The sequence below is a fragment of the Dama dama genome, chromosome 18, assembly GCF_033118175.1.
Source record: "Dama dama isolate Ldn47 chromosome 18, ASM3311817v1, whole genome shotgun sequence".
NCBI lineage: Eukaryota > Metazoa > Chordata > Mammalia > Artiodactyla > Cervidae > Dama > Dama dama.
This window is the reverse complement of record NC_083698.1, coordinates 4,627,501-4,653,825: the sequence shown is the minus strand read 5'-3', so window position 1 is coordinate 4,653,825 and position 26,325 is coordinate 4,627,501. Positions and strand designations below refer to the sequence as shown.

At 45.5% G+C, this 26,325-nt stretch overlaps 1 protein-coding gene across 5 annotated transcripts in view; it reads right to left on the bottom strand.

The window, feature by feature from the left end:
- The window catches only part of COBL (cordon-bleu WH2 repeat protein), a 308,249-nt gene that overhangs the window by 17,292 nt on the left and 264,632 nt on the right, over positions 1-26,325 (bottom strand). For all 5 annotated transcript variants that reach the window (XM_061164802.1, XM_061164803.1, XM_061164804.1 and 2 more), the window contains 2 exons: positions 14,244-14,553; positions 708-805 (listed from right to left, as the gene is read on the bottom strand). In XM_061164802.1, coding sequence (XP_061020785.1) covers positions 708-805; positions 14,244-14,553 — 408 coding nt within the window. The remainder of the gene's footprint in view (positions 1-707; positions 806-14,243; positions 14,554-26,325) is intronic.

The window sequence follows — 26,325 nt, the reverse complement described above, 5'->3', positions numbered from 1 at the left end:
ATCTGAGGACAGAACTGAGAACTGAACCCCATCTGAGGACAGAAAATGGACAAGTGAGTCAGACAAAAGGCTGGGTCAGCTCTGAAATCTGCCTCCTTCTTGTTTTATTTGGTTGTCAGGCAAGGCCTACATTTATGTTCTAGTCTGTGTGCCTTTGAAAGATTTCCAGTTGTTCACTGAGCTGGTTTGTACCTGCTCAGACCTTGCACTATTCTGTCTGATACACGCACAGAAGTGCACTCCCTGGGACGCCCCCGGGAACAGGGGTCCCTGGTGAGACTCTGTGCGCCGTGCTCCTCTTTGAAAGTCAGACCACATGTTAGCGGGTCATGGGGTGGGAAGTTTAATACAGAGGCCTGTTTGCCAGAGTGGCACCCAGTGTTTCCCTAACTCATCTGAGGGCTGAGACCTTCTTTTTTGGTTTATGTGTGCAGACTTTTGATGTGCAGAGTCAGTATTACGCAGAGCAGGCCGTATGCGCCTGCTGGGACATCTCCTCGGCACTGTTGTGCCACCCAGGTGCATGGCCCCTCTGGGAGCTGAGCTCCCTGCGTGCTTGGCCCCCAGCCCAGGCCTTCCTCTCTCGCAGCATGTCTCCTCTGCACACATCTTCCCCATGTGGTTACCCGCGGTGCCGTCGGCAGCCCTGATGCCCTCAGGGTGCCTGGCCCTGGTGGAGACATCCAGGCAGGAGGGGCGGTGCTTACCTTCCAGGTCTTCGTCCAGCTCTGCAAGGGTTTTCTGGAACTGTCCAGTCATGAATATTTCCTCATCCTCATGTGAGGCTGGAGCAGCTTTTCCGTTTCTAGGGAAAACCAAGAGGCAAAGGGAGCATTCATTTAGCTCATTATCTATGTAACTGACTCTTTTCTGGAAATATCTGAGGCAGGTACAATTTATAGTCAAAGTCAGGCCATTCCATAGGCACTGCTGTCCTTGGGACGCCTGAGACACAGATGGGGTGTGTGTCTGTGTGTGTGTGGTGTGTATATGCTGTGTGTATGCATATGTGTGTGTGTGGGGGGCACAGCGACGACCACTCCAACGGTGAACTTCAGGTCAGCAGCGACAGTGGTGACCGCCCCTCCGGCCGCGTCCCCTCCCCACGCCCACACGGCAGTGACCAGATGGGGGAGGGTGGGCAGGGAAGACCCCCTGCAGCCCGTGAGCCTTCCCACGTGGGTTCTTCTGCCCAGATCATCCCATGGGAAGCCTCACAAGCAGTAAGAAGGCAGGCAAGGTCATGATCGCTGCTTCCCAGAGAAGTGGCCGTGTGCTAAGCAGCTAAGAGTGCAACTGCCCCTGCTCACAGGGGCTCCTGAGCCTGGGAGGGCTGCCACGTCTGTGTCCACAAGTGCTTCACGGCCCTGCCACCCGGGTGTCCAGGGAGATGTCCCTACCTGCTGAGGAAAGCTGGGCTTTCCTTCTCTTCAGCCCTGGACAGTAGCATCTATGAGACAACAGCTGCCAAAGCAATTTGAGAGCAGCCCTTGCAGAGGCTCTGGTCTCTTTTGTCTCGTGGTGCCAAGAACAGAGACCCGTATGGGGTGATTGTCCCTCTTCTGCAAAAGCGGAAGGTCTTTCCCGCTGATCGTTAGAATCAAGGACCAGTTTCCATTGTTACTAATCAGGCCGAGATAATGATGCATGAAATATGCTTTGTACCATCCTCACTTACATAGCAGAGTTTGTGTTCTGGTAAATGAGTCTTTCTTACTTGGTGACTGTGTCTCTTTGGGAGCCAGGAAGTGGGCTTCCAGATCCAACTCAGCTAATGTCCTCTGACACGGCAGACAAAGACCGCCGGCCGAGATGTGTGTGGCTATGGACCAATTAACGACAACCACAGAGGCACAAGACTTGCCTTTCCTGTTGCTTTTGCCATAAGACTTAATTGGATGCATTTACTAAACTTGTCTCTTTCTCTTCCACAGAATTTGATGGTTTAGACAAATTTAATTTATATATTCAATCAAGTATATGGCAGAAAAAAGTGGTAAGGGCTCTCTAAAGTAGTATTTGAAATGGAAAACAGTGTTTTTCAAAGGTTGGCTCCTAGTTTAGAATGCTTAAAGCCTAGCCAGATAAAATTATATCTATACTTTTCCTTCAAAGTATTTGCCTTCCCTTAAAAGTATGCAAAATCACATTGTTCTATGGGAATAGAATGATATTAATAAGTATTAAAAACTATAGCACATGGAATTACACTCAATATTTTATAATAACCTATAAGGGAAAATAACCTGAAAAAGAATGTATATGTACGTATGAGGGCTTTCCTGGTGGTTCAGATGGTAAAGAATCTGCCCACAATGTGGGAGACCCAAGTTCAATTGTTCAATCCCTGGGTCACGAAGATCCCCTGGAGTAGGGAATGGCAACTCACTGCAGTATTCTTGCCTGGAGAATCCCATGGACAGAAGAGCCTGGCAGGCTACAGTCCATGGAGTTGCAAAGAGTCAGACATGACTGAGTGACTAAGTTTAAGTTCTATACATGTACACATTCATATGCATATTATACATATATAAATACATACGTGTATTTACTTAACTGTACATCTGCATCTAATACATCATGATGGTTATCAAACCAGTCCACCCTAAAGGAAATCAACCCTGAAGAGTCACTGGAAGGACTGATGCTGAAGCTGAAGCTCCAGTACTTTGGCCACCTGATGTGAAGAGCTGACTCATTGGAAAAGACCCTGATGCAGGGAAAGATCGAGAGGAGGAGAAGGGGGTGACAGAGGATGAGATGGTTGGATAGAATCTCTGACTCAACGGATATGAGTTTGAGCAAACTCCAGGAGATAGTGAAGGATAGGGAAGCCTGGCGTGCTGCTGCAGTCCATGGGTCACAAAGAGTCAGACAAGACTTAGTGACTAAACAAAATCAGCTATATTTCAATAAAAATAAAATAATGTACTCTTAGAAGAAAATGAATTAAAAAATAATTTAAGAGAGAAGTTCCACTGATGATACTACTATTAAAGGTAAACTAGAGAATGAAAATCATCTTGAACTGATGAAAATGCAAGGAATCTGAGACTCTTACACTTGTTGCTCCTGGTTTAAACTGGAAAGCAATGCAAACAGATACATCAAGATGCAAAAACATAGCTTTGACTTTGTAGGAACTTTGGCTCATTAGCCTCTCTTTTGATAATTTGCCTTAATAATCCTGTGGAAGGAAAATATGAACCACCATGTTCATCACATTCATGGGGAGACATCTCCAGCTTCCGGCGGCGAGGAGTTCCCTCCACTACTGCATCGAGATGTGATTATGATGTGGGGGTGGAGACACAGGTCACAGATGAAGCCACATGTTGTGTAAAGAAACTAAGACACAGAGCTCCAGCTAGGAGGGCCATGATGATCTAAAAGGAATCTGTGTCTGAGGACAAGGGTGATGCAGAAATCCAGACACCACTATGAGCCAGTGTGATTTGTTGAAATGGATGGATTACGGCAAATATTTTATCCTTTCACCTTTGAAGTATGCTCATTTTGGTACAAGGCAGCTTGAGTGATGAGGTGATTTTTTTCAAACAGACAACATTTAAAATGATTCTTTGGTCCTCTTCATGTCCGACTCTTTGTAACCCCATGGGCTGTAGCCTGCCAGGCTCCTCTGTCCATGGGATTCTCCAGGCAAGAATACTGGAGTGGGCTGCCATGCCCTTCTCCAGCGGATCTTCCCGACCCAGAGATCGAACCAGGGTCTCCTGCGGCTCCTGCACTGGCAGGTGGGTTCTTACCACTGAGCCCCCTGGGAAGCTGCTAACGAGCACTAATTATTTTATGGAAAGCAGTTTACATGTTTGTCATACCATGCGGCTCATGGGGTCGCAAAGAGTCGGACACGACTGAGCGACTGAACGGAACTGAATGCCATGCCCGATACACATAGTATGTTGTGTTTATAATTTTATTTTGCTATTGAGATGATAGTGATGGTCCCAGTGATGATCCTAAACCACTGTGCGACAGCCATAAATCCTAAAGGAGGCACTACAGCAGGGCCTGAGCCAGCCCTTCACCACGCTCCTCCCACCCAGACGCTGGCCTGAGCCGCCCCATTTAACCATCAGTGGCCAAGCCCCAGGCTCAGAACTTCAGATCTGCTCTCTGCCTGCCATCTCACCTCCCATCCAGGCGCTCCTGTGAAGTCTGGGGTCCCTACATCTATTCCTCTGCCCTCCACTTGGCTCAGTGGTCTTGCCCATCCCTTTCTTCTATCTGCCTCTTGTACAATCAGAGGTCTTCCCCAGATGGTCAACCCCACACTCTGCTGACACCCCCATCCACCTCTGGCCCACCCTGGCTCCTGACACCCCAGTGTGGACCTGATTCCCTGGGGCATCGCTTGTCCAGGAGAAGAGAGTGGGCACTGACAGAGACCACTGGCCTTGGGGGTGCTCTGGAGGAAGGGAACCAGGTCCTCGACTGGTGCTTCTCCCAAGGCTGCCAAGCAGCTCTGGGGTGGGGCAAGGCGAGGCCTGTGACCACTTCACTTCTGCAGCTGCTGCCGCTCCCGATACAAGGCAGAGGGGGGCCACCGCTCTCTGGATTCTGGGCTTCTGAATGAATGGATTATCTGGCCCAAAGATACCAGTGGTGATGTATCTATTTTGCTTTCAAACATACAGTTTCAGGGAGGAGATGTTTAGCAGAATGTGCCTTTCTTTCCTCCCCCACCCCACCCACTTCTACTAATTGATTATAACTCTTCCTCTCTTCCTATAACAACAAGCTAGATGCACCGGGTCCCTGGGCTTGGAGGGCAGATTCTGCGGGCTTAGCAGGAGAGCCCTAGGATGTGTCCCAGAGAGGGGCACAGTTGGCCAGAAACACCACTGCCTCCTTTTAGCTGAAAGTCAACTGCACAGGTGTTTTTCTCCCGGGCATCATTCCTCATGCCCAGCACACACCCCGGTTTCTAATGTTGGTTTCTTACTGACAGTTTGTTTTGGCTTGAGACCAAGAAAGTGAGGGCAAACAAGCAGAGCAGACGTTCTGATGCCAGCTGCACATGCAGAATAAACGTCACCAGCAGCCTGTCCTCCACGGGAGCTGACTCCACAGAGAGCATCGCCCTGGACAGGCCGCCGCGGCCGAACAAGAGGGCGAAGGATGGCACTGCCAGCTTCCAGCGGAAGCACGCCCAGGACGTGGATGGCGTGGGGCTGGGGGCAGCAATGGGCTCGGTACCCCCTCCCACAGGACAGCTAACAGCACATGTGAAATCAGTACCCAGGCAAACAGGGGCCTTTTCATTCTTTCCCTTTTTACATTAGAAAGGAAAAGGAGTGTGGGCAGACCTTTCCCCACTCCAGCACATTTAATCATTTTTCTGTTTGATGTGGCTAGGAAAGTTTCTTTAAATAATTTATCCAGTCACAGAAAAAAAAAGTCTGAGAGGAAAAAGATGTCCTTTTCAGCTAGCAATTCAATTGCTGATGACAACCAAAACAACCCATGGGAATTCAAAACAATCACTTGATAAACTAAAGGCAAGAAGCCTGGGAAAATATACAGTTGATGATAGTCATATATGCTTAACTTCTGCATTCCATTTACAAGTGGCCTTCTATTTACAAAGCTTCAGAGTTCTAGAACAATGGTGTCCAGTAGAAATGTAATATGAGCTACATGTGTAACTTGAAATCTTCTTGTAATCACATTAAAAAGGTGAAAAATAATAAGCAAGATTACTTTTCATTAAATACTTTAACATTAATTTTTTAATTAGTATACTTTAACTCAACATTTAACTCAAATTATTATCATCACTGTCATGTGTAAATGACACAAAAAGTTCACTTCTTCTTATGCTTGGTGCATATTTCACACTTACAGCACATCGCAACTTGGGCTACCCACCTAGCAGGCTCAGTAGCCCAAGCTGGCTGGTAGCCACGTACCCACAGCATAGTCCCTTCCCTCCCCCCATCTTAAATGTTTTAAAATGTTCCTTTGTTAGTATAGTTACAAAGTTTTAGCATTCTGAAAGGTATTAAATGCTTCTAAATATGGTTTTTCCAGTGGTCATGTATGGATGTGAGAGTTGGACTGTGAAGAAAGCTGAGCACCAAAGAATTGATACTTTTGAACTGTGGTGTTGAAGACTCTTGAGAGTTCCTTGGACTGCAAGGAGATCCAACCAGTCCATCCTAAAGGAGATCAGTCCTGGGTGTTCACTGGAAGGACTGATGCTGAAGCTGAAACTCCAATACTTTGGCCACCTCATGCAAAGAGTTGACTTGTTGGAAAAGACCCTGATTCTGGGAGGGATTGGGGGCAGGAGGAGAAGGGGATGACAGAGGATGAGATGGCTGGATGGCATCACCGACTCGATGGGCATGAGTTTGGGTAAACTCCGGGAGTCGGTGATGGACAGGGAGGCCTGGCGTGCTGCGATTCATGGGGTCGCAAAGAGTCGGACACGACTGAGCAACTGAACTGAACTGTTGAAAAATAGAGCCTGACACCCACTTACCCAACCTCTCTCATAGCATTCCCGTGGAACTAATGTTCCCAAAACAGACCCCAGGAGTGAGAGTTTCACAGTATTGATACACCAAGAGATGAACTGCCTGATTCCAGTAAGACTGCCTTTAGGATATGAGAGTTTAGAAATAATGCTAGTTCCACTAGAATCCCTGTAAGTAGGTAGGAGGCAACAGCCCTCTGTCTCTCTCAACATCTTGTTGTTTAGTTGCTCAGTCATGTCCGACACTTTGTGACCCCCATAGACTGTAGCCCACCAGGCTCCTCTGTCCATGGGATTCTGCAGGCAAGAATACTGGAGCAGGTTGCCATTGCCTTCTCCATCTCCCCATCTATTTACACACAAATGTATGCATGCATGTGTGTGCATGGTTTCTTTTCAAACAAAGATGTTATAAATAGTTAACTCAGGCAGATGGTTAGAGGTAGACACAGTTCTAAGGATTCTTCAACAAATCAAGTTTCTATCCTTCCTTAGGCAGTTTTCAATAAAAAACATCAATGATAATAATGATAAAACCAGCCATCAATTTCTGAAGGCTAGCAATATGTCAGGCACCATTCTAGGGGTGGTACTGCAGATCTCCACTGTACTGACAAGAAAACTGAAGTGAGAGGTCATATCCCCAAACTACAACCAGGTATCACCTCACACCAGCCGGAAAGGCCATCATTAAAAAGTCTACAAACAATAAATGCTGGAGAGGATGTGGAGAAAAGGGAAACCTCCTACACTGTTGGTGGGGATGCAAATTGGTTGCAGTCACTACGGAGAACAACACGGAGGTTCTTTACAATAGAAAAACAGAGTTAATATACGACCCAGTAATCCCACTTCTGGGCATATACCCAGAGAAAATCATAATTCAAGAAGACACATGTACGCCAGTGTTCATTGCAGCACTATTTACAATAGCCAGAATATGGAAGCAACCTAGATGTCCATCAACAGAGGAATGGATAATGAAGATCTGGGGTGTGTGTGTGTGTGTGTGTGTGTGTGTGTGTGTGTGTGTGTGTGTATGTATAGACACCTAAGAAAGAATGAAATAATGCCTTTTGCAGCAACATGGATGGGCCTAGAGATTATCATATTAAGTGACATAAACCAGACAAAGGTAAATATCACATGATATCACTTGTGTGTGGAATCTAAAAAGAAAAAGTTGATATAAGTGAACTCATATACAAAACAGAAAAAGACCCACAGACACAGAAAACAAACATGTAGGTACCAAGGGGGGAAGAGGAGGAGGGATAAATTAGGAGCTTGGGATTAACATAGACACACCACTGTATATAAAATAGACAACCAGCAAGGACCTACTTCATAGCACAGGGAACTACACTTAATGTTTTGTAATAACCTATGAGGGAAAAATATGGAAAAAATAAGGGGAAAGGATATGAAAAAGAACAGATATAAATGTATAGCTGAATCACTCTGCTGTAACCTGAAACAAACACAACATGGTAAATCAGCTATGTTGTTGTTCAGTCGCTGAGTCACATCCAACTCTTTGCAACCCCATAAACTGCAGTACACCAGGCTTTCCTGTCTTTCACCATCTCCTTGAGTTTGCTCAAACTCATTTCCATTGAGTCAGTGATGCCATCCAACCATCTCATCCTCTGTCATCCCCTTCTCCTCCCACCTTCAATCTCTCCCAGCATCAGGGTCTTTTCCAATGAGTCAACTCTTCTCATGAGGTGGCCAAAGTATTGGAGTTTCAGCTTCAGAATCAGTCCTTCCAATGAACACCCAGGACTGATCTCCTTTAGGATGGACTGGTTGGATCTCCTTGCAGTCCAAGGGACTCTCAAGAGTCTTCTCCAACACCACAGTTCAAAAGCATCAATTCTTTGGCACTCAGCCTTCTTTATGGTCCAACTCTCACATCCATACATAACTACTGGAAAAACCATAGCTTTGATTAGACAGACCTTTGTTGGCAAAGTGATGTCTCTGCTTTTTAATACACTGTCTAGGTTTGTCGTGGCTATTCTTCTAAGAAGTGAGAGATCAAGTCACTGACTCAGGGCACCACCACCAGCAGTGAGCAGATATGATGCCAGGTAGTCTGACCATGGACTTTCTAGGCTTCATGTTGAGTTTCTCTGTAAGTATGAGGAGAGTTGGCCTGCATCATACATGAAAGAAAGATGCATCGGGAAGGAGAGCTTCTGTGGGCATCACGCCTGCTATTAAGGGCAGGACTGTGCAGAGGTCACACCTAGGTGCCCTCAGGATGATGAGCTATCACCATGTGGCCTGAATTCTTCCTGAAGGAGGTTATTTACTGTCTGTTATACATTTAGAGGGAGACTCTGGGAATTTGATGTCCCACTTGCTGAGTCAAATTTGAACTGAGAGCATAGATTTATTTTGCAATGCAAATTATAATTGGACTTGATGCAAAACATATCATTTTCAGATCACAGCACACAAAGCGCACTCCAGTCATTCCCAAGCCTTCATGTTTGCTCTATTTAGAAGACTGGTATTTATTTTTAAGACTTTCCAATTCAAAATCTTCACTGCCACAGCATTAATTGGAGGTCAGCCAATGCTACCCTTGAGGAAGGGGTAGCCATGACTGCAATGAGCAGAGACATCAAATTCAGGTGCATGAGCAGGAGCCCGGCACTTTGTCACTGGACTGAATAGCTTAAGAAAAATGCTTTCAGTTGAGGCCAAGACCACAGGCTCTCCTTGGACAGGCAGCAGCAGCTCTGGAGCAAATAGTCTTTGTCTCCAATTTGTCAAAGTTCGACCCCTAGCCAAAAAAGTCTGGGTGACTTGGCTGTCTTCTAAGTCACAGCAGAGAGAGGAGAAACAGCCCAGCAAACTAGAACCTTATAGACCTTACAAACTGGGGTCTTTGCAGGTCACAAAGGACATTCCCCTGTTCCTTCCAATACTCAATGCATTGCTGTGTATCAGAGGGGTGGCAGTATTGAAGGGCACCCTGGCAAAGTTGAAAACCACAAACACTCCTTATTTCCCCTTGGGGACAGGTCCCACACCAGAGATTCTATAAGCCGGGGTGCTTCAGTCTGGTGGGGATGGCTTCACCATCCATTAGAACCCACACCCCACCTGGAGAGACTCAGCTGTGCCTGTCACAGCAAAGGGTAACTTCTGTTTCCTGAGCCTCTGAGGTCTGGTGCTCCAAGGATCGAGAGGCCTCACTATCACAGCCAGGCTCTAGATCATCGCAGGAAGAACATGTCCCCAGAAACACAAATGCCACCTTAGGATGATCTGTAGTAACCAGGTGCTAGAATCATGCAGGGTAGAGCCAGGAGGTGGCTTCAGGGAGCGGCAGCAGGCACTGAGATCAGAGTACCGTCCCCTTCAAGTGGCCGCCCTTTCTCAAGGTGGTCCAGGGGCATCCAGCTCGGGAAGGGAGGAGCTGGCAGGTTGAGCAAATACACGTCTGTCCTGTCGCCCTGTCCATCTTCTCCTGGGAGCACAAGTGTCAGAAATCATGTTCTTTGTTATTACTGCATCTCTCAATCCTTGAACACGTGTGCTCCTGGGCAGAGCTCCAACACAGGGCCCTTTCTAGGTGGGCAAGGTCAAGACCACACCTCTGTGAACAGCAGTGGGCTCTGCCCTCAGACTATTTCACCTTGATTCTGGGCTGTCAACCCCCGAGCATAGGTTCTCTTATTGAACTTGACCCCTGGCTAGTCTGGACACCTGAAATCATCTGCACCATTGTGAATCACACACACGCTCCTGACATGCTCTCTGGCCCAGGACCGGTCAAGCCCCTGCAGTCAGGCCAACCCTCCATCGTCAGCTTGCAGTGCCTTTTTGCTGGCCAGGCTCTCAACGCCCTGTTCTGTGGACAGGACAAAACAGCACATGCCTGGAGGCACCGTTTATCAGGAGCAGTGTATCCCTTCTCCATCCTCTCCACCTGGGGTGCATATGTATAAATGCCGCACGACAGTGTAAAGGATGACATGGGCAGCATCTCCCAAATGGTGCTCATCGGAACTCATTCTATAAGACATCAGAGGCTGAGCAGAGGTAGAATTCAGATAGGCTGCTTTGCTGCAGAATCTGAGAGACTTTATACTCTTGTCTTCCAAGAGGAGAATATAGAAGTTCTAAAATTTGTTCTGAAGAATTATTTTTCAAGAGGTAGATCCCAGGAGATATCCAGATCGTCACAGTGACTCTGCAGCTGGTAGATGAGTGAGCATAGCCAGACATGCTGAGGTGTCGAGCACTCAGTGAAGCCCACATCTGGGACCTGCCCGCCCAGCACACAGATGTGTGTGTGTGTGTGTGTGTGTGTGTGTGTGTGTGTGTGGCCCTGAATCTTTGAACTGGTTGCCAAGATTTAAAATTTGGGAGACCTCACAGAAAAAATCTAGATTTCTGGCTTCTCTTCAAAAGCCAGCCACAGTGGCTCTACAATCTCTCAAGGTAACAATTGGAAGGAAGCCATGGACTTGACTCTTTAGAGAAAACTTGTGCTTTCCCCTGCAACCTGTGACCTCTGAGTCTGTAACTCCTGCTTAACATGGTAGCCACAGATTTTAAGTAATCTTGACATCAATAAATAAAGTTATGCATCTGGACAGAAAAATGTGATATACCCTGCTGAAGTCTCCGAGTACATCTAATGTGTCAATGGCGATAACTCTTGTTTTTAAAAAGAAAAAACACAGGCATTCTATGAAAAATAATGGGCAGAGAGTTGATCCCAACTCTGAGCAAACGAAGAACAGCACAGACAGGGCAGCGGGCCTCAGAGACCGTTTTCATCTTCATTTGACTCTGAAGCCTAAAATCGGCAAGTTGGTGTGCCATGAAAAACTCATGGTGCTCCAGTTCCTAAATTAACAGTGATGATTTAGTCAATGGGTCTCCCTCAATGGTTATCCAACAGGCACTGAGCATACACACAGGCGCCCAGCAGCTGCCACACCTGTGACAGGTAGAAGGTGTTATCTCACAGGTATAAGCAAAATTCAAAGCTCAGCAAAGTTAAGTGGACCCACAAAGGCCAGGCAACTAGTCAGTGGTGGTGGGATTCCATGTGGGTATGTGAGGGTCCAGAACCCCCTCCTTTCCCTCCACATTACTCTCAAATTCAGCAGCACCCCAGAGAAGAGGACGGATAAACATGACTGGCTCCCCGTTGGAATAAGACATCGGGTTCCAAAGACCCTGTGATTATTCTGGCTGTGGCAGCAGACAACATGAACATATTTGAAGGGAAGTCAGCAAGATTTTACCTCTGAGTTAATGCCAGGAAGTCCACCAGGACTCTTGCACGAGCATCGCTGGGGTATCGAAGTAACATATCTGATTAGTGTCAGATATAGAGCTGAAGGTGTACAAGCCCCATGCAAAACAACCAGATATTTCTGAAGATTACTAGAAAGCTATTCTCCTTTATATTTAAGTGGATGATGAAGGAAATGAAATAATTTCCCTCTGCAAACAGGCCAATCTCAGCTCAAGGTATCCAATATGGGCCAGAGGCAAAAGGGACCAATTGCCACCTTTTCATTTCCTGTCTAATAAAATATGGTCTTGGAATTGTCCTTAAGATTAGAGAGCTTTACTACTAGAGTGTGTATACAACCACCTAGGGAAATGCTTGTGATAAACTGATACTAAAAATAAACTAAAATAAAAGAGTATTGACACTACAATAATATTAACCACACAGAGACTTGAGTGTTGGACAAAGCTGAAACAAAACTTGAAAAATAAAAGGGCACTCACTCATTTTGGTTATCAACTTAAACTTAAAAAAAAATCCTATTTTTGCTTCTATTAATGTTTCTAAAACCTTGTGTGATTGGTTCTTAAAATTATCTAAAAGGTAAAAAAAGAGGTTATCCTATTAAGTGAAGTAAGCCAGATAGAGAAAGACAGGTATCATATGCTATCCCTTATATGGGGAATCTAATAGAAGGAAAAAGATATAAATGAACTTATTTCCAAAACAGCAAGAGACTTACAGACATAGAAAACAAATTTATGATTATAAAAGGGGAAAGGGGGTGGGGGGATAAATAGGATGTTGGGATTAACATATACACACTACAATGTATAAAATAGATAAACAACAAGGACTTACTGTTTAGTATAGTGAATTCTACTCAATATTTTGTAATAACCTATAAGGGAAAAGAATCTGAAAAACAATATGTGTGTGTATGTATATATGGGCTTCTGTGGTGGCTCAGACAGTAAAGAATCTGCCTGGAATGCAGGAGACCTGGGTTCAATCCCTGGCTTGGGAAGATCCCCTGGAAAAGGAACTGGCAACCCACTCCAGTATTCTTGCGTAGAGAATCCCATGGACAGAGGAGCCTGGTGGGCTACAGTCCACGGGGTCACAAAGAGTCAGACACTATTAAGGGACTAACATTTTCACTTTCACATGCATATATACTATATGCGTGTATATGCATATATACAAACATATGTGTGTATATACATAAGTGAATCACTGTACACCTAAGCTAACATGGCATACTTCAATAACAAAAAAGAAGGATGAGATGCTGAGGATTAACCTGCCTTTCTAATTCAGAATGAAGAAAGGAGTTGTAACAGGGTGCCGATGCAGAGACATATTAACCAGTCTACGGAAAGGGTACAAGGATCAGACTGACGTGTGTGTGGAGACTTGATGGAGACTGACATGGAACTAGGAATCAGTGGGAAACAGCTTCCTTCTCCAAGTCACACCTGAAAATAAACTCCAGGTGAACAAGAAACCTGATGGTCAGAAAGCAACACTGAAGCTTTCACAAGACATTCTGACGATGTTTAGTCCTCTGCAGTATGAGAAGGATCTCTCAATACTCAAATATCACATACATTCCAGAGAAGGAGGACACATTCTTCAAAGAGCATTTTTATACAATTAAATAAAGCAAAGCTAAATTCAAGCCACAGTATTAGAGACTCTTTGTGTATATATAACTAAGGAGACATTAATGATTAAGAAAAAAGTAACATCCCCAAATTTTGTGAAAAGACAATCCATAGAAGAGGAAACTGAATTTCTAACACACATATGACAAGATGCTCATCCTTACTAATCAGAGTTGTGTATCTTAAAGCCACATGAGTTGCAACTTGGGGCCGATAGGAGTGCCGCGCTCCAGACACCCGCTCACCCACAGACTGGTGTGACTGTTGACAGGCGGGCTCTACAGACGGCTGGAGGGCGTGGTCACCAGGCCATCATTTCGGAGAGCAATTTGCCAATATTCCAAAAAGCTGAATTTTCTCTGAAGGTCTAATCATTCCTCTTCTAAAAAGCTCTACGCATAACTGGAGACATATGTATAACTTGCTCATTGATTCCAGGGGTGAAAAACCAGAACAACTCAAGTGTCCATTCATAAAGAAATGGATAAGTGAGTGAACTAATGACACACACATCATCAGGGATAAATCTTAAACACATGATGTTGAGTGGAAACAGACTGTGGTACCATTTTTATGAAAGGTAAAAGTGAACAGGCTGATACTATGTATTATTTATAAATACCTGAATAGCTAGAAATAGCATGAAGACAGAACCATGTGCAACACGTCCCCAGTCAGGGTGCGGTGACCTCTGAGAGGGCGCCTGGCGCAGTGGATCCCTACCGAGCACTGGCTGGCTCGGCGGGACGCAGGCCTCCATCCTTTGAGCCTGGAATGGACCCCTCCCCAGCGGCCCGCGCCTCACCTCAGACGCCGCTTCTCGGAGCTGCTCCTGCCCCACACGGGGCTCTTCGGGGGGCCTGGCTCTGGAGTCCCAGCCAGCTCCTGGTCACTGCAGTCCTCCTGGTCTGTGCCCCACTTGTCCTTGGATTTCGTGCTGTCATGCTGGGAATCCAGGGACACGATGTCCGAGGGGGAGCTCATCACCCCTGAGTCCTCTGTGGTGTCCTCCGAGGCGAAGCAGCTGCCGAGAGACACGGTCTCCTCGGCCTCCGGGGGCACTGGGGGGGCGTCGTCCATGCTGCAGGGATCGCCGGGCCCCGTGGACAGGCTCACTGGATGAGACACACAAGGGGAGGTCAGCCACCACACCAGCGAGCTCCCCCCGGCCTGACTCACCTGAAACTGCGTCTGTGACGGGAGCAACGCTTTCCCTCAAAAATCTGCATATTTTTAACTAAGCTTGGAGATTTTCATCCTGTACATGACTATAGGTAAGTGTGTGTGTTAGTCACTCAGTCGTGTCTGACTCTGTGTGACCTCATGGACTGTAGCCCTCCAGGCTCCTCTGTCCATGAGATTCTCCAGGCAAGAGTACTGGAGTGGGTTGCCATTTCCTTCTCCAGGGGACCTTCCCAATCCAGGGATTGAACCCAGGTCTCCTGCATTGCAGGCAGATTCTTTACCATCTGAGCTATCAGGGAAGCCTGACTAAGGGTAAACACATTAAAAAAAATTCAGACTAGTGACATGATGAATGCAATTGTTTCTAGCCTGATCCTTGGTTTAACAGAATTGTTTGAACATGAATTTTTTTTTTCTGTTAAATTAAGGTTTTCAAAATGGAAACAAACTTTAAAGTGACTAATCTTGTTCAGGAACTTTTAACAAATATTCCTCAGGAGCAAGCGCAATTTGGCTTAATGTATTACTGACACTTTTCATCAGAGTCTGGCTCTCCCCTTATTTTTACACATGAGACAGTAAGATCTGGTTTAAATAAGAGATGTTCTTATTTAAGTAGAACTTAAAACAACAAGGACAAAAGCGTCCTTGGTTGCGGTTACTGGCCCCTGAGCAGGGAGCGTGCAGTGTGGGGGAGCAGAAGGAATACGATGCACAGAGTTGTAACTCACTATGGAGGCCTGAATCCACTCCCTCAGACTCTGACTGAGATGCGGGAGCCAGCCATTATGAGGGACAGTAGCGGGGAACAAAAGTGAGGGTCCACTTTTCTGATACTGAGCTGTGAGGTGGTCTGACTGTTCACCGAAAGCTCCACACTTGGAGAGGAATCCCCCTAACACTGAGGTGGGAGGACAGGTGTCTAGCACTCTGGCCAAGCTGCAGACCTGAGGTGTGTTTTCTCACTGAACGTAGAAATAGCTTTTAAACCTCAAGACATGTGATCTACATGCTGCTTGTGGTCATCCAAGAAATAATGACTGTGTTGTGCTGCAGTTTCAGTGTGTGTCTTTTGAAAATCATTCCTTCAGTAAGTAAGTTGTTGGACACCTAAAATGGATCAAGACCACACACATGCTGAGTGTAAACTCCACAGACTCGGACAATGACAGACAAGTGACACAATAATCACACTCAAGACAGTGAGCATTTTAACCAGACAGCAGACAAGAGACAGAGAATGAAGAAAATCAAAAGAACACCACAGAGAAAATCCCTTGAGGTGTTGCTTTCTTTGAGATCCCCCAAATAAACAAAAGAACGGGAATAAAAAAACTGCCAGATATTTAACAAAAGAGCTCACAAATAAAGATCAGAAATAAGGGAGGAATTGTTTAGAGAAGCAAATGCACAAGGCAGTGTATCTGAATGCAGTGAATGCTTCTGAACAATAACCTCTTTCTCTCAGCTTTCTTCCTGTCTTTTGTTGCAAGGCTCTTAATTAGAGGGCAAATACAGAGGAGAAACACTGCCTGCAGATTAACGCCACCACAGCCTTTTCTGCAGGGCTCTGCTGAGACGCGGTCACACCTCGATACCGTGCGCCAGCGGCTTTGTCCACACAGCTGGCGGCTCCACCTGGCCTGCCACTCCCGGCCCCTCCTGCCAACTCCACTCAAAGCTGCTCCCTTGCCTGGCCGTCAGTGGCGGCCCCGACGGCCGAGCAGACGCTGGTTTCTCGCTTCCTCTTTGTCACCATCACCGAACAAGTGGGCCAATCAAACGAACACTTTCTCTGCGATGTAAAAAGAGCACAGTGATGAAGCATATGGGTTTTTGGCCACAGAGACCTGGATTCAAACCCAAGGAGGGCAGTCGACTGGTTGCCTGGGGGCACGTCCCTGGACCCTCTGCCTCAGTTTCTCCTGGGAGAGGATGCGGTGATCCTCGCACGGGCATGGACTGAGATGAGGACTAGGTGTGAAGCCAGCCCACCACAGGGCGCCCCTGGGATGTCTCCACAGCAGAGTGCATGCCGGGTTGGGAAGGGCCCCCTGATTGGACCTGGGGCCACAGGCCAGCCTCTGGTGACTCACAGTTTATGGGGGACAGACAAGAACACCAAGACCGGCAGTGCCACGTGGTGAGACCACCGGGAGTGTCTGCAGGTAGAGGGGGAGGGCTGGTCACAGGGAGGTCTCAGCACAGAGCAGAGACTGAATAAGTGCTCAGTCCAGCCTGCCCCCCATTGCTCCAGCAGGCATCACGCAAGTGTAAAGTGAGCTCAAGAGACCTGCTACCTGAGGAAACACTGGGGCAGCTGCACCTCCCCAACCTTGGGGTAACACTAGAGCCACCTGCTGTGAGCAGGCTTCCAGGCACTCACGTGCCCTGGAAACTCAGAAGGCATTTGTGGCAAGGGAGGACTTCGTCTGCCCCTTTTGATCTGGTTATAAGATTGAGGATGCTTGTCTGGGCTTGTTTTACACCCTTCAGAAGCTTTGAGGTGAAAACAGTTGTGAATCACCAGGCCCAATCTAGCCAATGGCAAATGCTTAGTCAGCAAGAGGTGAGACATCTGTACCCAGGGTGGCTGTGTTAAGCCACTTTGACTCACTGTGAGGGTGGGAGCCCCTGCACGCCCCTCTTCCCAAGCGAGCCCTCTAATTCTGGAGGATGACCTTCCCCAGGGCCCAGGGGTCTCTGTCCTCGAACTTGATGGACAGGTGTCAGTGAGGGCCCACCCATATGCCTGCTCCAGGACGCGGAGCCCACACTGGGCAGCAGGCGAGGGGACCTGCTCTCAGGGAGCCTGCAGTGTGTGGTGGGGATGGTCACACAGGGTCAGAAGGGCAGCTGCCTAGACGCCCGAGGGAGAAGGAACAGTGGTGACACCACCTGCAGCCTGCAGGTGTGGTAAGCACCAGTGAGGAGGGCAGAGAGCGAGGATGGAAGGATGCCGGAAGCACAGGGTGGGTCTTCCAGTCAGAAAGAGAAATCAGCTCTTGCAAAGGCTCAAGACTCCTGTGAACCACTTCTGGGGGAGCTTTTCTTAAACTAAAAAAAGAAACCTTTTTTGAACTAAAAAGTTATTACTGCAGGATTTTTGCAAATGTAGAAAAGCACAATTTATTTTTAGCAGATGCCAAATACAAATTCGTAAGTAAATTATCTTCCAAATAAATAGTCACAGAGCTCAAGTCAGGAAATTTAATGCTTCCATTGTCCTTCACCTGAATTATATAATCCCATAGCTCAAATGCCATTACAGCAAAATGCAAGCTTTGGAAAATTCTCAAGCTTGGATGTAAAGCAGAAAGTGCTAACCTAAGATTGCATGCATGTATCCTCAGCTGTATCCAGACTCTTTGTGACCCCATGGTCTGTAGCCCACCAGGCTGCTTTGTCCATGGGATTTCCCAGGCAAGAATATTGGAGTGGGACGCCATTTCCTTCCAGGGTATCTTCTGACTCAGGGATCGAAACTGAGTCTCCTGTGTCTCCCACATTGGACATGTTACCACTGTGCCACCTGGGAAGCTCAACTTAAGGCTACTAATTCCTTAAGCTGAACACAATCATTTCAGTTTGGCATGAGTCCCACTGAGTTTTTCTTTTATAAAGTCACCCAAGAAAATTTCAAACACCAAATGTAAATATCTTCCAGGTATTTTTGTAATGGATTCGTTTTTATTACTTTATTAAATGAATGATCTTGTACCTTATGATATTGCTTATTTCCTGGTCATTATGAAAAGAAAAAAGAAATCGGTCAAGAGTCTGTTTCACCAGGTTTATCTGCCCAAAGGAAATGTCTCAACAAAAGACTAATCTCTTTCTCATCTCATCATGACACCTATGGCTCCCTTTCGCAAGCCGACAAGACATGCTCCCATCTCCTGTCTCAACCCATCTTGATTTAGTTCCCTTTGGTCTATGCACTGGGAATGAAGGGGAAAACAGAGTAGTTACTGGTGCATGCTTCAGAACTACTGGGGTCAAACTGACCTGGTGTATGTCAGTAATGTTTGTCATATACACCCCAAACTAATTTTGAACCACGTATTCCCGCTGACATTTTAACTGACATTTGAAAATACCCATCATGAGTTCAACTAGTTATAACAGATGTAACTTCATTGTAATTATTATTTAAATCTGTTTCATTATTTTACAAAATATAATGAAAGTAATCTGATCATGATTGTGTATTGATGTCCTGAACCCAGCATGTAAAAAGGATGAGCATGTATTGATGTCCAGAACCCGGCATGTAAAAAGGATGAACAGTTCTCCCTTTAAGAGGTAGCATTCTAGAGCACAGCTCTTCTTTCTGGAATTTACTCCCCTCTCCCACACCACAAGAATCTCACCTAATTCTCAATGAATGTACTTTGTGCTTGAGAGCTTTTCTACTGATTAAATAAAATATGTATATAAATTAAAATGCAATTTTTATTTCCTCTCTCAACAGAAGGTAGTGATTTTTTTTCCTATACCGGGAAGTGATCATTGTGATCATGAACAGGAAAGAGCCAATAAAAACTACATGAATATTTTAGAAATGTTGACATTTCTTAAACAAAAAGGCAAAATGACATTAGAAATGCATCTATAATGACTCAGATTAGGCTTTTTTCAACTAATTCCTTAAAAGTGAGTGGTTACTTAGTACTAGAGCAAGGCAGGGTATGCTATTAATGCAGTTCACATTTTTCATTCTTATCGCTATTAACACATTATAAATCAGATGTGTTATTAGATATTTTGTTATCTAAATGTTATTGACTGGAGATGTGTCAATATCACTTATATAACAAATCGCTGACCACAGGTATTAGTTTCTGCAAAAATCCCCCAGGTCAATAATGACTTATGAAACTGAAAAGACCTTGTTCACACGAGTAAGTTGAAGTGAATTAAGTTTTGCTATAGTGACATCCCTCTGCTCAGTTTTTAAAACTTTGACTCTATTACACATGACTTGATCGGTCACAAAATTTATGTTCAATGACGTATTAATCCACAGTTTGCTCAGACCCTTTGTCCGTTTGGTTGGAAAGAAAACTTGGAAACCACCTGATGTTCCACAGGACTGTCCACCTGCTCAGCCCTCCACCAGGAAGGCAACAGGGTAAGGCCCGCCCTCCTCAGGGAACCACATGCAAGTGAGATTTCTGGTGGATGCCAGCTTGGCGTGTCTTTTGTGATGGGGAGAAGGGCATTCAGCCAAGGGGAGCTGGGAGGACCCCCGCCCAGCTGCTGCCTGCTGTGAGCTCTCAGGTACCTCAGTTCTAGGAAAGAATGCATGTGGACACATAGCATCTGGATGTAGATTCCCTTGGAAAGCCTTATGGTCTCCCGGGAGGACACATTCCCAGGTCAAGTGCGCCAACACACTCAGAAGAGGCGGGTCAGTTTATGGGCGGGAGGGGAACATGTGCAACCTGCCATGGGAAGACAGACATGGGGGCATTCTTCTACCCGGAGGGGACGGAGAGGGGCCGTGAGCTGGGCCGTGAAACAAGCAGAGCGGCGGCAGGTGGAGGAGGACAGTGACACTAGAGGACGAGCAGTCAGGCACGCAGGCGGACTGGGCGGCGGCGCGTACTGAGCGCCTGCGCGCTGGCGAGTCTTGCGTGGGTTACGTGGCTGTGTCAGCGCGTGCGCAGGCGTGCAGACGTCCGCAGGCGCAGCGGCCCACTAGTGGCCCCAGGCCCGGCTACCTTCTTCTGTTATCCGTTCTCTCATTAGTTTCCTCAAGCTGAAGTTTATAGATGTGTTCCTCTGTGAATTGACAGTCTCTTTCCCTGGATGGGCACCATTTAATATTTGGAAAAAATTATAAAAAAAGAATGCGTAATCTATATGTATAACTGAATCACTTTGCTATGCACTCGAAAATAACACATTATAAATAAACTATACTTCAATAAAAACTTATTATATAAAAAACATTTTATATTAACAGTTTTGTCCAAAAGCCCCATAGACTTAGGATCCTCAAATTATTGAGGATGATAACAATGCAGCCAGTTCCACATAGAGCAGTGCATGAAAACATATTTTTTTCAAGAAGGCAGGATAACAAAGACCTTGAAATCATTTACGGATCTAAAATTGACCTGAATCCTTTTAAGAGTCACGTAATGTACTCTTGGCTTCAGTCAGTCTGTATTTCTCCAAAGCGTGAACCTATAACAGAATCCTAATGTGCCTGTTAGAGACACAGAGTAAGTCCCCATTTTCCCCATGGTAAGACTGGGCTGCTCTCAGATTGCTCTTTTCTGAAAACCTATAGAGGCACCTTCTGCTCCTTCTGTCTGTCCACACTGCCCCTTCCCTGACTGTGCCACAGGAGTGCCTCCTTCCTGGAGCTAACCTTGTTTGCAACAGCTGGAAAGGTCTAACTGCCCCCTCACTACTCCTGGCTGCTGGCTTGGGGTGTGAGATGAACCCAAACCTGGCCAACCAAGCATTGTGCAAAGATGGGCATATGTCTCAAGCTGAACCAATCAAGGCCTTTCTCAGGGCTCTCCTGCCACAGCTACTGGGCCAGTGGCCTCACTGGGCTGGAACCCACGGAGCGGGAGGAGGCCTGGATAACGTACAGTCATCTGGACCAGCACATGGGGAGGGTTTGTCCACAGACAGACAGGGGCACGGGCCTAGGACAGCGTTCGGGCTTGGGGACCCCACTGTGACTACAACAAGGATGTATTTCCTAAAATTCCCAGTTATGTGAGCAAAAGAAGTTTCACAACAACCCACTTCTTTGTAACTAGTTCAAAACACATTTCTTGGAATTAAATAGTCTTGTCTAATAAACGTCTAAATTGCCCTAATTTTTGCATGAAATACACAGACACACACACACATAGTTTCACATTATGGTGTTTCCTTTATAGGAGCTTTAATTTTAAAATATATTTATTAACTGTGACAGCTGCATACCATGTTTCCCTTTCCTGGATTTATTTTTCACTATTCAGATTACACCTTTGAGCAATTCTAATTTTGGAATAATCCAGTTTAGGATCTAGTTTACTTTCTAAGGCCTCTGGTATCTAAAGATTGTCTTTATTTAATCCTTCACTATCAATATGGCTAAACTGAAGTAAATTCATATCAAAATCCTCAAGACCAAATTCCTAGCACCACTGTTTCCTGGCGTCTTGTCTCACAAATGAGAACATACATGCTAGCATGATTCTTGCTGATTATATATAACCTTATCTCTAGAAGCTAGTAAGACTCTCCTCTTTATCCATGAATATCCAAGATTTCACCAAAAAAAAAAAAAAAAAAGTGTCTAAAAGCGTATGACTCTATGTGTGCATGCTAAGTTGCTTCAGTTGTGTCCAACTCTTTGGGACCCTTTGGACTGTAGTCCACCAGGCTCCTCTGTTCGTGGGATTCTCCAGGCAAGAACAACTGGAGTGGGTTGCCATTTCCTCCTTCAGGGGATCTTCCCAGCCCAGGGATTGAACCTGCATCTCTTTTGTCTCCTGCATTGGCAGGCAGATTCTTTCATCACTAGTGCCACTTGTGAAGCCTGTATGTGTCTAAGGATGTGTATTAATTTCCAAGAACTTTTAGATGTTCTTTTTTCATGTGTTTTTCAATACAGCCTGCTCTTGTTTTATGTATGTAATAATCCACTAAAATTTTCTGAAGCTATAACTACAAATATATATTTTGAAGTTCTACTCTATTGCCTAAAGTCATTCCACTTTTTTTGAAGTTGGTTCCCCTGATCAGTTTGTGGTCCTTTTTCCAAACATTGAAAAAATGTTTTATTTAGTAATTCTTGACTGGTTTCCTGTGCTAATCTTTTGTACACATGGCCATCACTCGTGCCTTAGGATAGAGCAGACAGCTTTCTGGTAGATTGGGCTGAGCAGAGTCCCACGGGGCAAGAAGGAAGCCACTTTCTGGTGAGGACTCCATCTGGATGGGGCGGTTAGTTCCTCGCAGCAGCCACAACACTGACCTTGGTTGATGATTCTTAGACTCAATTCAGCCATATTGAAACTAAAGTTTCATTTTGTTTTCATGCACATGTTTTGGCAAATAGCTAAAAAGAACTCCTCCTCCACAGTGATGTCATGGCTTTAAGAATAGCCTGGGATACTAGACTGTTGGCTAACAACAATCAGATATTACAGTTCAACCTTGATATTTGAAACCATAGGATAGTTGGGTTTAGATATTCTGCAATGTCCAAGTGGATAATATTTACCTAACTCCTGATTTATCTAGTGTCCTTTGTAGTATGAAAATAATTATTCATATTTTGCAAATTATAAAAGAAGCCCCAGCCAACAAATGATTTTACGTATCCCTGAGGGTGTGTGTTATTACAGAAACATACTTTGCCAGGCCCATGAACAGGATAAGTCCATTCAAAATCAAACAAAATCATGTATTAAGCAAAAGTCAAATCAAGGTTCTCGCACCAAGAAAATTTGAGATGAATTTTGCTGAGAATACCTACATTTAAATGTTTTAAAATTTTTTCTTCCATGTTCTGTGGAACAAGTCTTGGTTGCATTTGTTCAGAGATTTTAATATATTACAAAATATTTTTGATAAAAAGACTCAGCCCTCTTTTGCATGTGTATTTCTGGGGGGCCTCACCTCTGGGATAAGGATGGTAGTTTCTGCTATCAGGAACAACGCTGATGCTACAGTATGCGTCATCAAAACAGAAACCCTGCTCCATGTTGTCTAGGACATCCAAGATGGGAAATGCATTTGATCAGCAGCTCAGAAAAGTTGAAGTTCAGGGGCCTGTCAAATTGCCAAACTGAATCAACTATGATTCAAGCCTGGTATGAAGCACAGGTGAGTCGCCTGCCTTCTTGACAGGAGGTCTAAGAAAAAATATCATCTGTTTCTCTGCTAGATTCTCCCAAGTTCTATTCCTTTGTCATCAGAACCCTAGAGAACAAAACATGTGGCCTGCTTTTGCCTCGTTTTCTGTAAACCACTGTTCAGCCATTGCCACTGACCTACAGTTGACATGAAAATGGCCAAATGAAGAACATTTTGCATCTGATGGAGAATTTCTGTTGGAGATACTATCACAGTACTCAGTGTCTTTATAAAAGCATCCCCTTTAATTTGTCCTAAAGTTTACATCTTTCTTTCCCTCCTTTTGGAGAAGGCAATGGCAACCCACTCCAGTGTTCTTGCCTGGAGAATCCCAGGGACAGGGGAGCCTGGTGGGCTGCCGTCTATGGGGTTGCACAGAGTCAGACACGACTGACGCAACTTAGCATGCATGTATGCATTCCTTCCTTTTGATTAAATGAACACCTTACTATTTGGTCGAGTGTCCACCTACCTGACTTTTCTGCCTGATGCCCAGGAAGGTCAGGAGCAAAGTTAATGTTTTTTAGAACTTTCGCATGGATTCTCCCCAATACTTCAGTTTTCATCACAAGTATCTCTAAGCTCTCTTGGTGTTTATTCTTAAGCACTTTAGGAAATAAGGATTTTTAAAATGGCATATACACACACACACACACACACACACGTATGTATACATATACACACATATGTATATATGTGATATATACACATAAGCTTATGCAATATAAAATAAACAATATATGTTTATTATTTTGAATGTTTAAAATAAACAGTATCAGGGAAGTGGCCGAGATTGTGGAGTATGAAGACCTCAGGCTTACCTCTCTCAATGGGCACACCAAAACTGCAAGAACCTACAGAGCAACTATCTGTAAGGACAGCCCTCAGACAATCAGAAGAAATTTTCCATGACTGAAGGCATAAAGAAGGCACCACAATGCGATGGGCAGCAGGGGTGGACACACAGTAAACTCAGAACCCATGCCCCCAGGCTGGTGACTCACAAATGGGAAGAATATCATGACTCAAGGATGCAGGGATCTGAGCCCCACATGGGGCCTCCCAGCCCAGGGGTCCTGCCCCAAGACAACCACCCAGAATGTCTGGCTTTGTTAAAATAGCAGCCCAGCCGCCCCTCTCCCTGAGGAGCTTCTGAATCAGTGGTCCAGGCTTGGGGCTGAGAACGGCATTTCTCACATGTTCCCAGGTGATGCTGAAGCTGCCGGCGCAGGTCCACACTAGGGGAAGTGCTTCCCCAAATGCCTCACCAGGGCACCTGACCAGCTTGCTGTCTGCCTATCTTGGCTAAGCCTCAGTTAAGGACAATTTGGATTCAAACCTATTCATCACCTCCTGAGACCAAAACCCCTTCATTGCTTTTTTCCGAAGACAGTGACTTCTCTAACTAGGGCCCTGGAGTTACTGAACAGACCACTCTTGAAAAGTCACATTCAATCCTTATGCTCTAAACACCTGAGTTTCCCTCCCTTTTTAAACTACTAGAGTCTACTTTCTGTCTCAATGTTCTTCCCATGTCTCCCATTTCATGGGAAGTCACCACCATAGGATGCCCACAACAGAGTTAAAAGTGACATTTTCCTCAAGACAGCGGAATGAACATAATAGTTGTGGAAATTATATTAGAATGTAGCTAGTGAATTGGCAAAGTGGTAAAGAATCTGCCTGCCAATGCAGCAGACATGAGACGTCAGTTTGATCCCTGGGTCAGGAAGATCCCCTGGAGAAGGAAACGGCAACCCACTTCAGTATTCTTGCCTGGGAAATACCATGGGCAGAGGAGCCTGGCGGGCTACAGTCCATGGGGTCGCAAAGGAGTCAGACACAACTGAGCGACTGAGCGTGCACACACATATTAGAATAGTCTCAGAAAGAGAGAGTGAGGAAGTGACACAAACATCCCAGATGGTTGTAAAATATGCCTGAGACAAGAAGGAAAGGACTAACATTGGGAGAGGGGGAGGAGCAGGGAGGACTCCCAGGTTCTGCTTTGAGGCAGGAGGCATCCCACATGCAGAGTGCAGGGAAATGGGTCTGGAGATGCCAGGACACAGATGCAAGGCAGCAGCCGTGAGAGGGTAACAGGCTGGAAGGCCAGGGGTCTCCAAACAGAGGAAATAGGCTGTGAGTGTCAGACATCTTTTATCTCTCTCTTAAGCAGCAGGAGGAAACAAACTAGTGATACATTCTTTCCCCTTGTCTATACAAATTTAAAAAGAGGTTTCTCTTAAAATATGTGTTGCCATAATGACACATGGTTCCACCTGAACTTAACTTTTCCAAATTTAGAGTTAACTAATGCATTTTTCTTACGGAAATGTCTGTCCTAAGCTATGTTAAGGTACTATGCATTTACCGCAAACTCTGTCTTCAAGTCAGTTCAGTTCAGCTGCTCAGTCATGTCCGACTCTTTGTGACCCCATGAACTGCAGCACGCCAGGCCTCCCTGTCCATCACCAAATCCCGGAGTTTACTCAAACTCATGCCCATCAAGTCGGTGATGCCATCCAACCATCTCATCCTCTGTTGTCCCCTTCTCCTCCTGCCCTCAATCTTTCCCAGCATCAGGGTCTTTTCAAATGAGTCAGCTCTTTGCATCAGGTGGCCAAAGTATTGGAATTTCAGCTTCAAAATCAGTCCTTCCTTCCAATGAACACCTAGGACTGATTTCCTTTAGGATGGACTGGTTGGATCTCCTTGCAGTCCAAGGGACTCTCAAGAGTCTTCAACACCACAGTTCAAAAGCATCAATTCTTCTGTGCTCAGCTTTCTTCAACAGTCCAACTCTCACATCCATACATGACCAC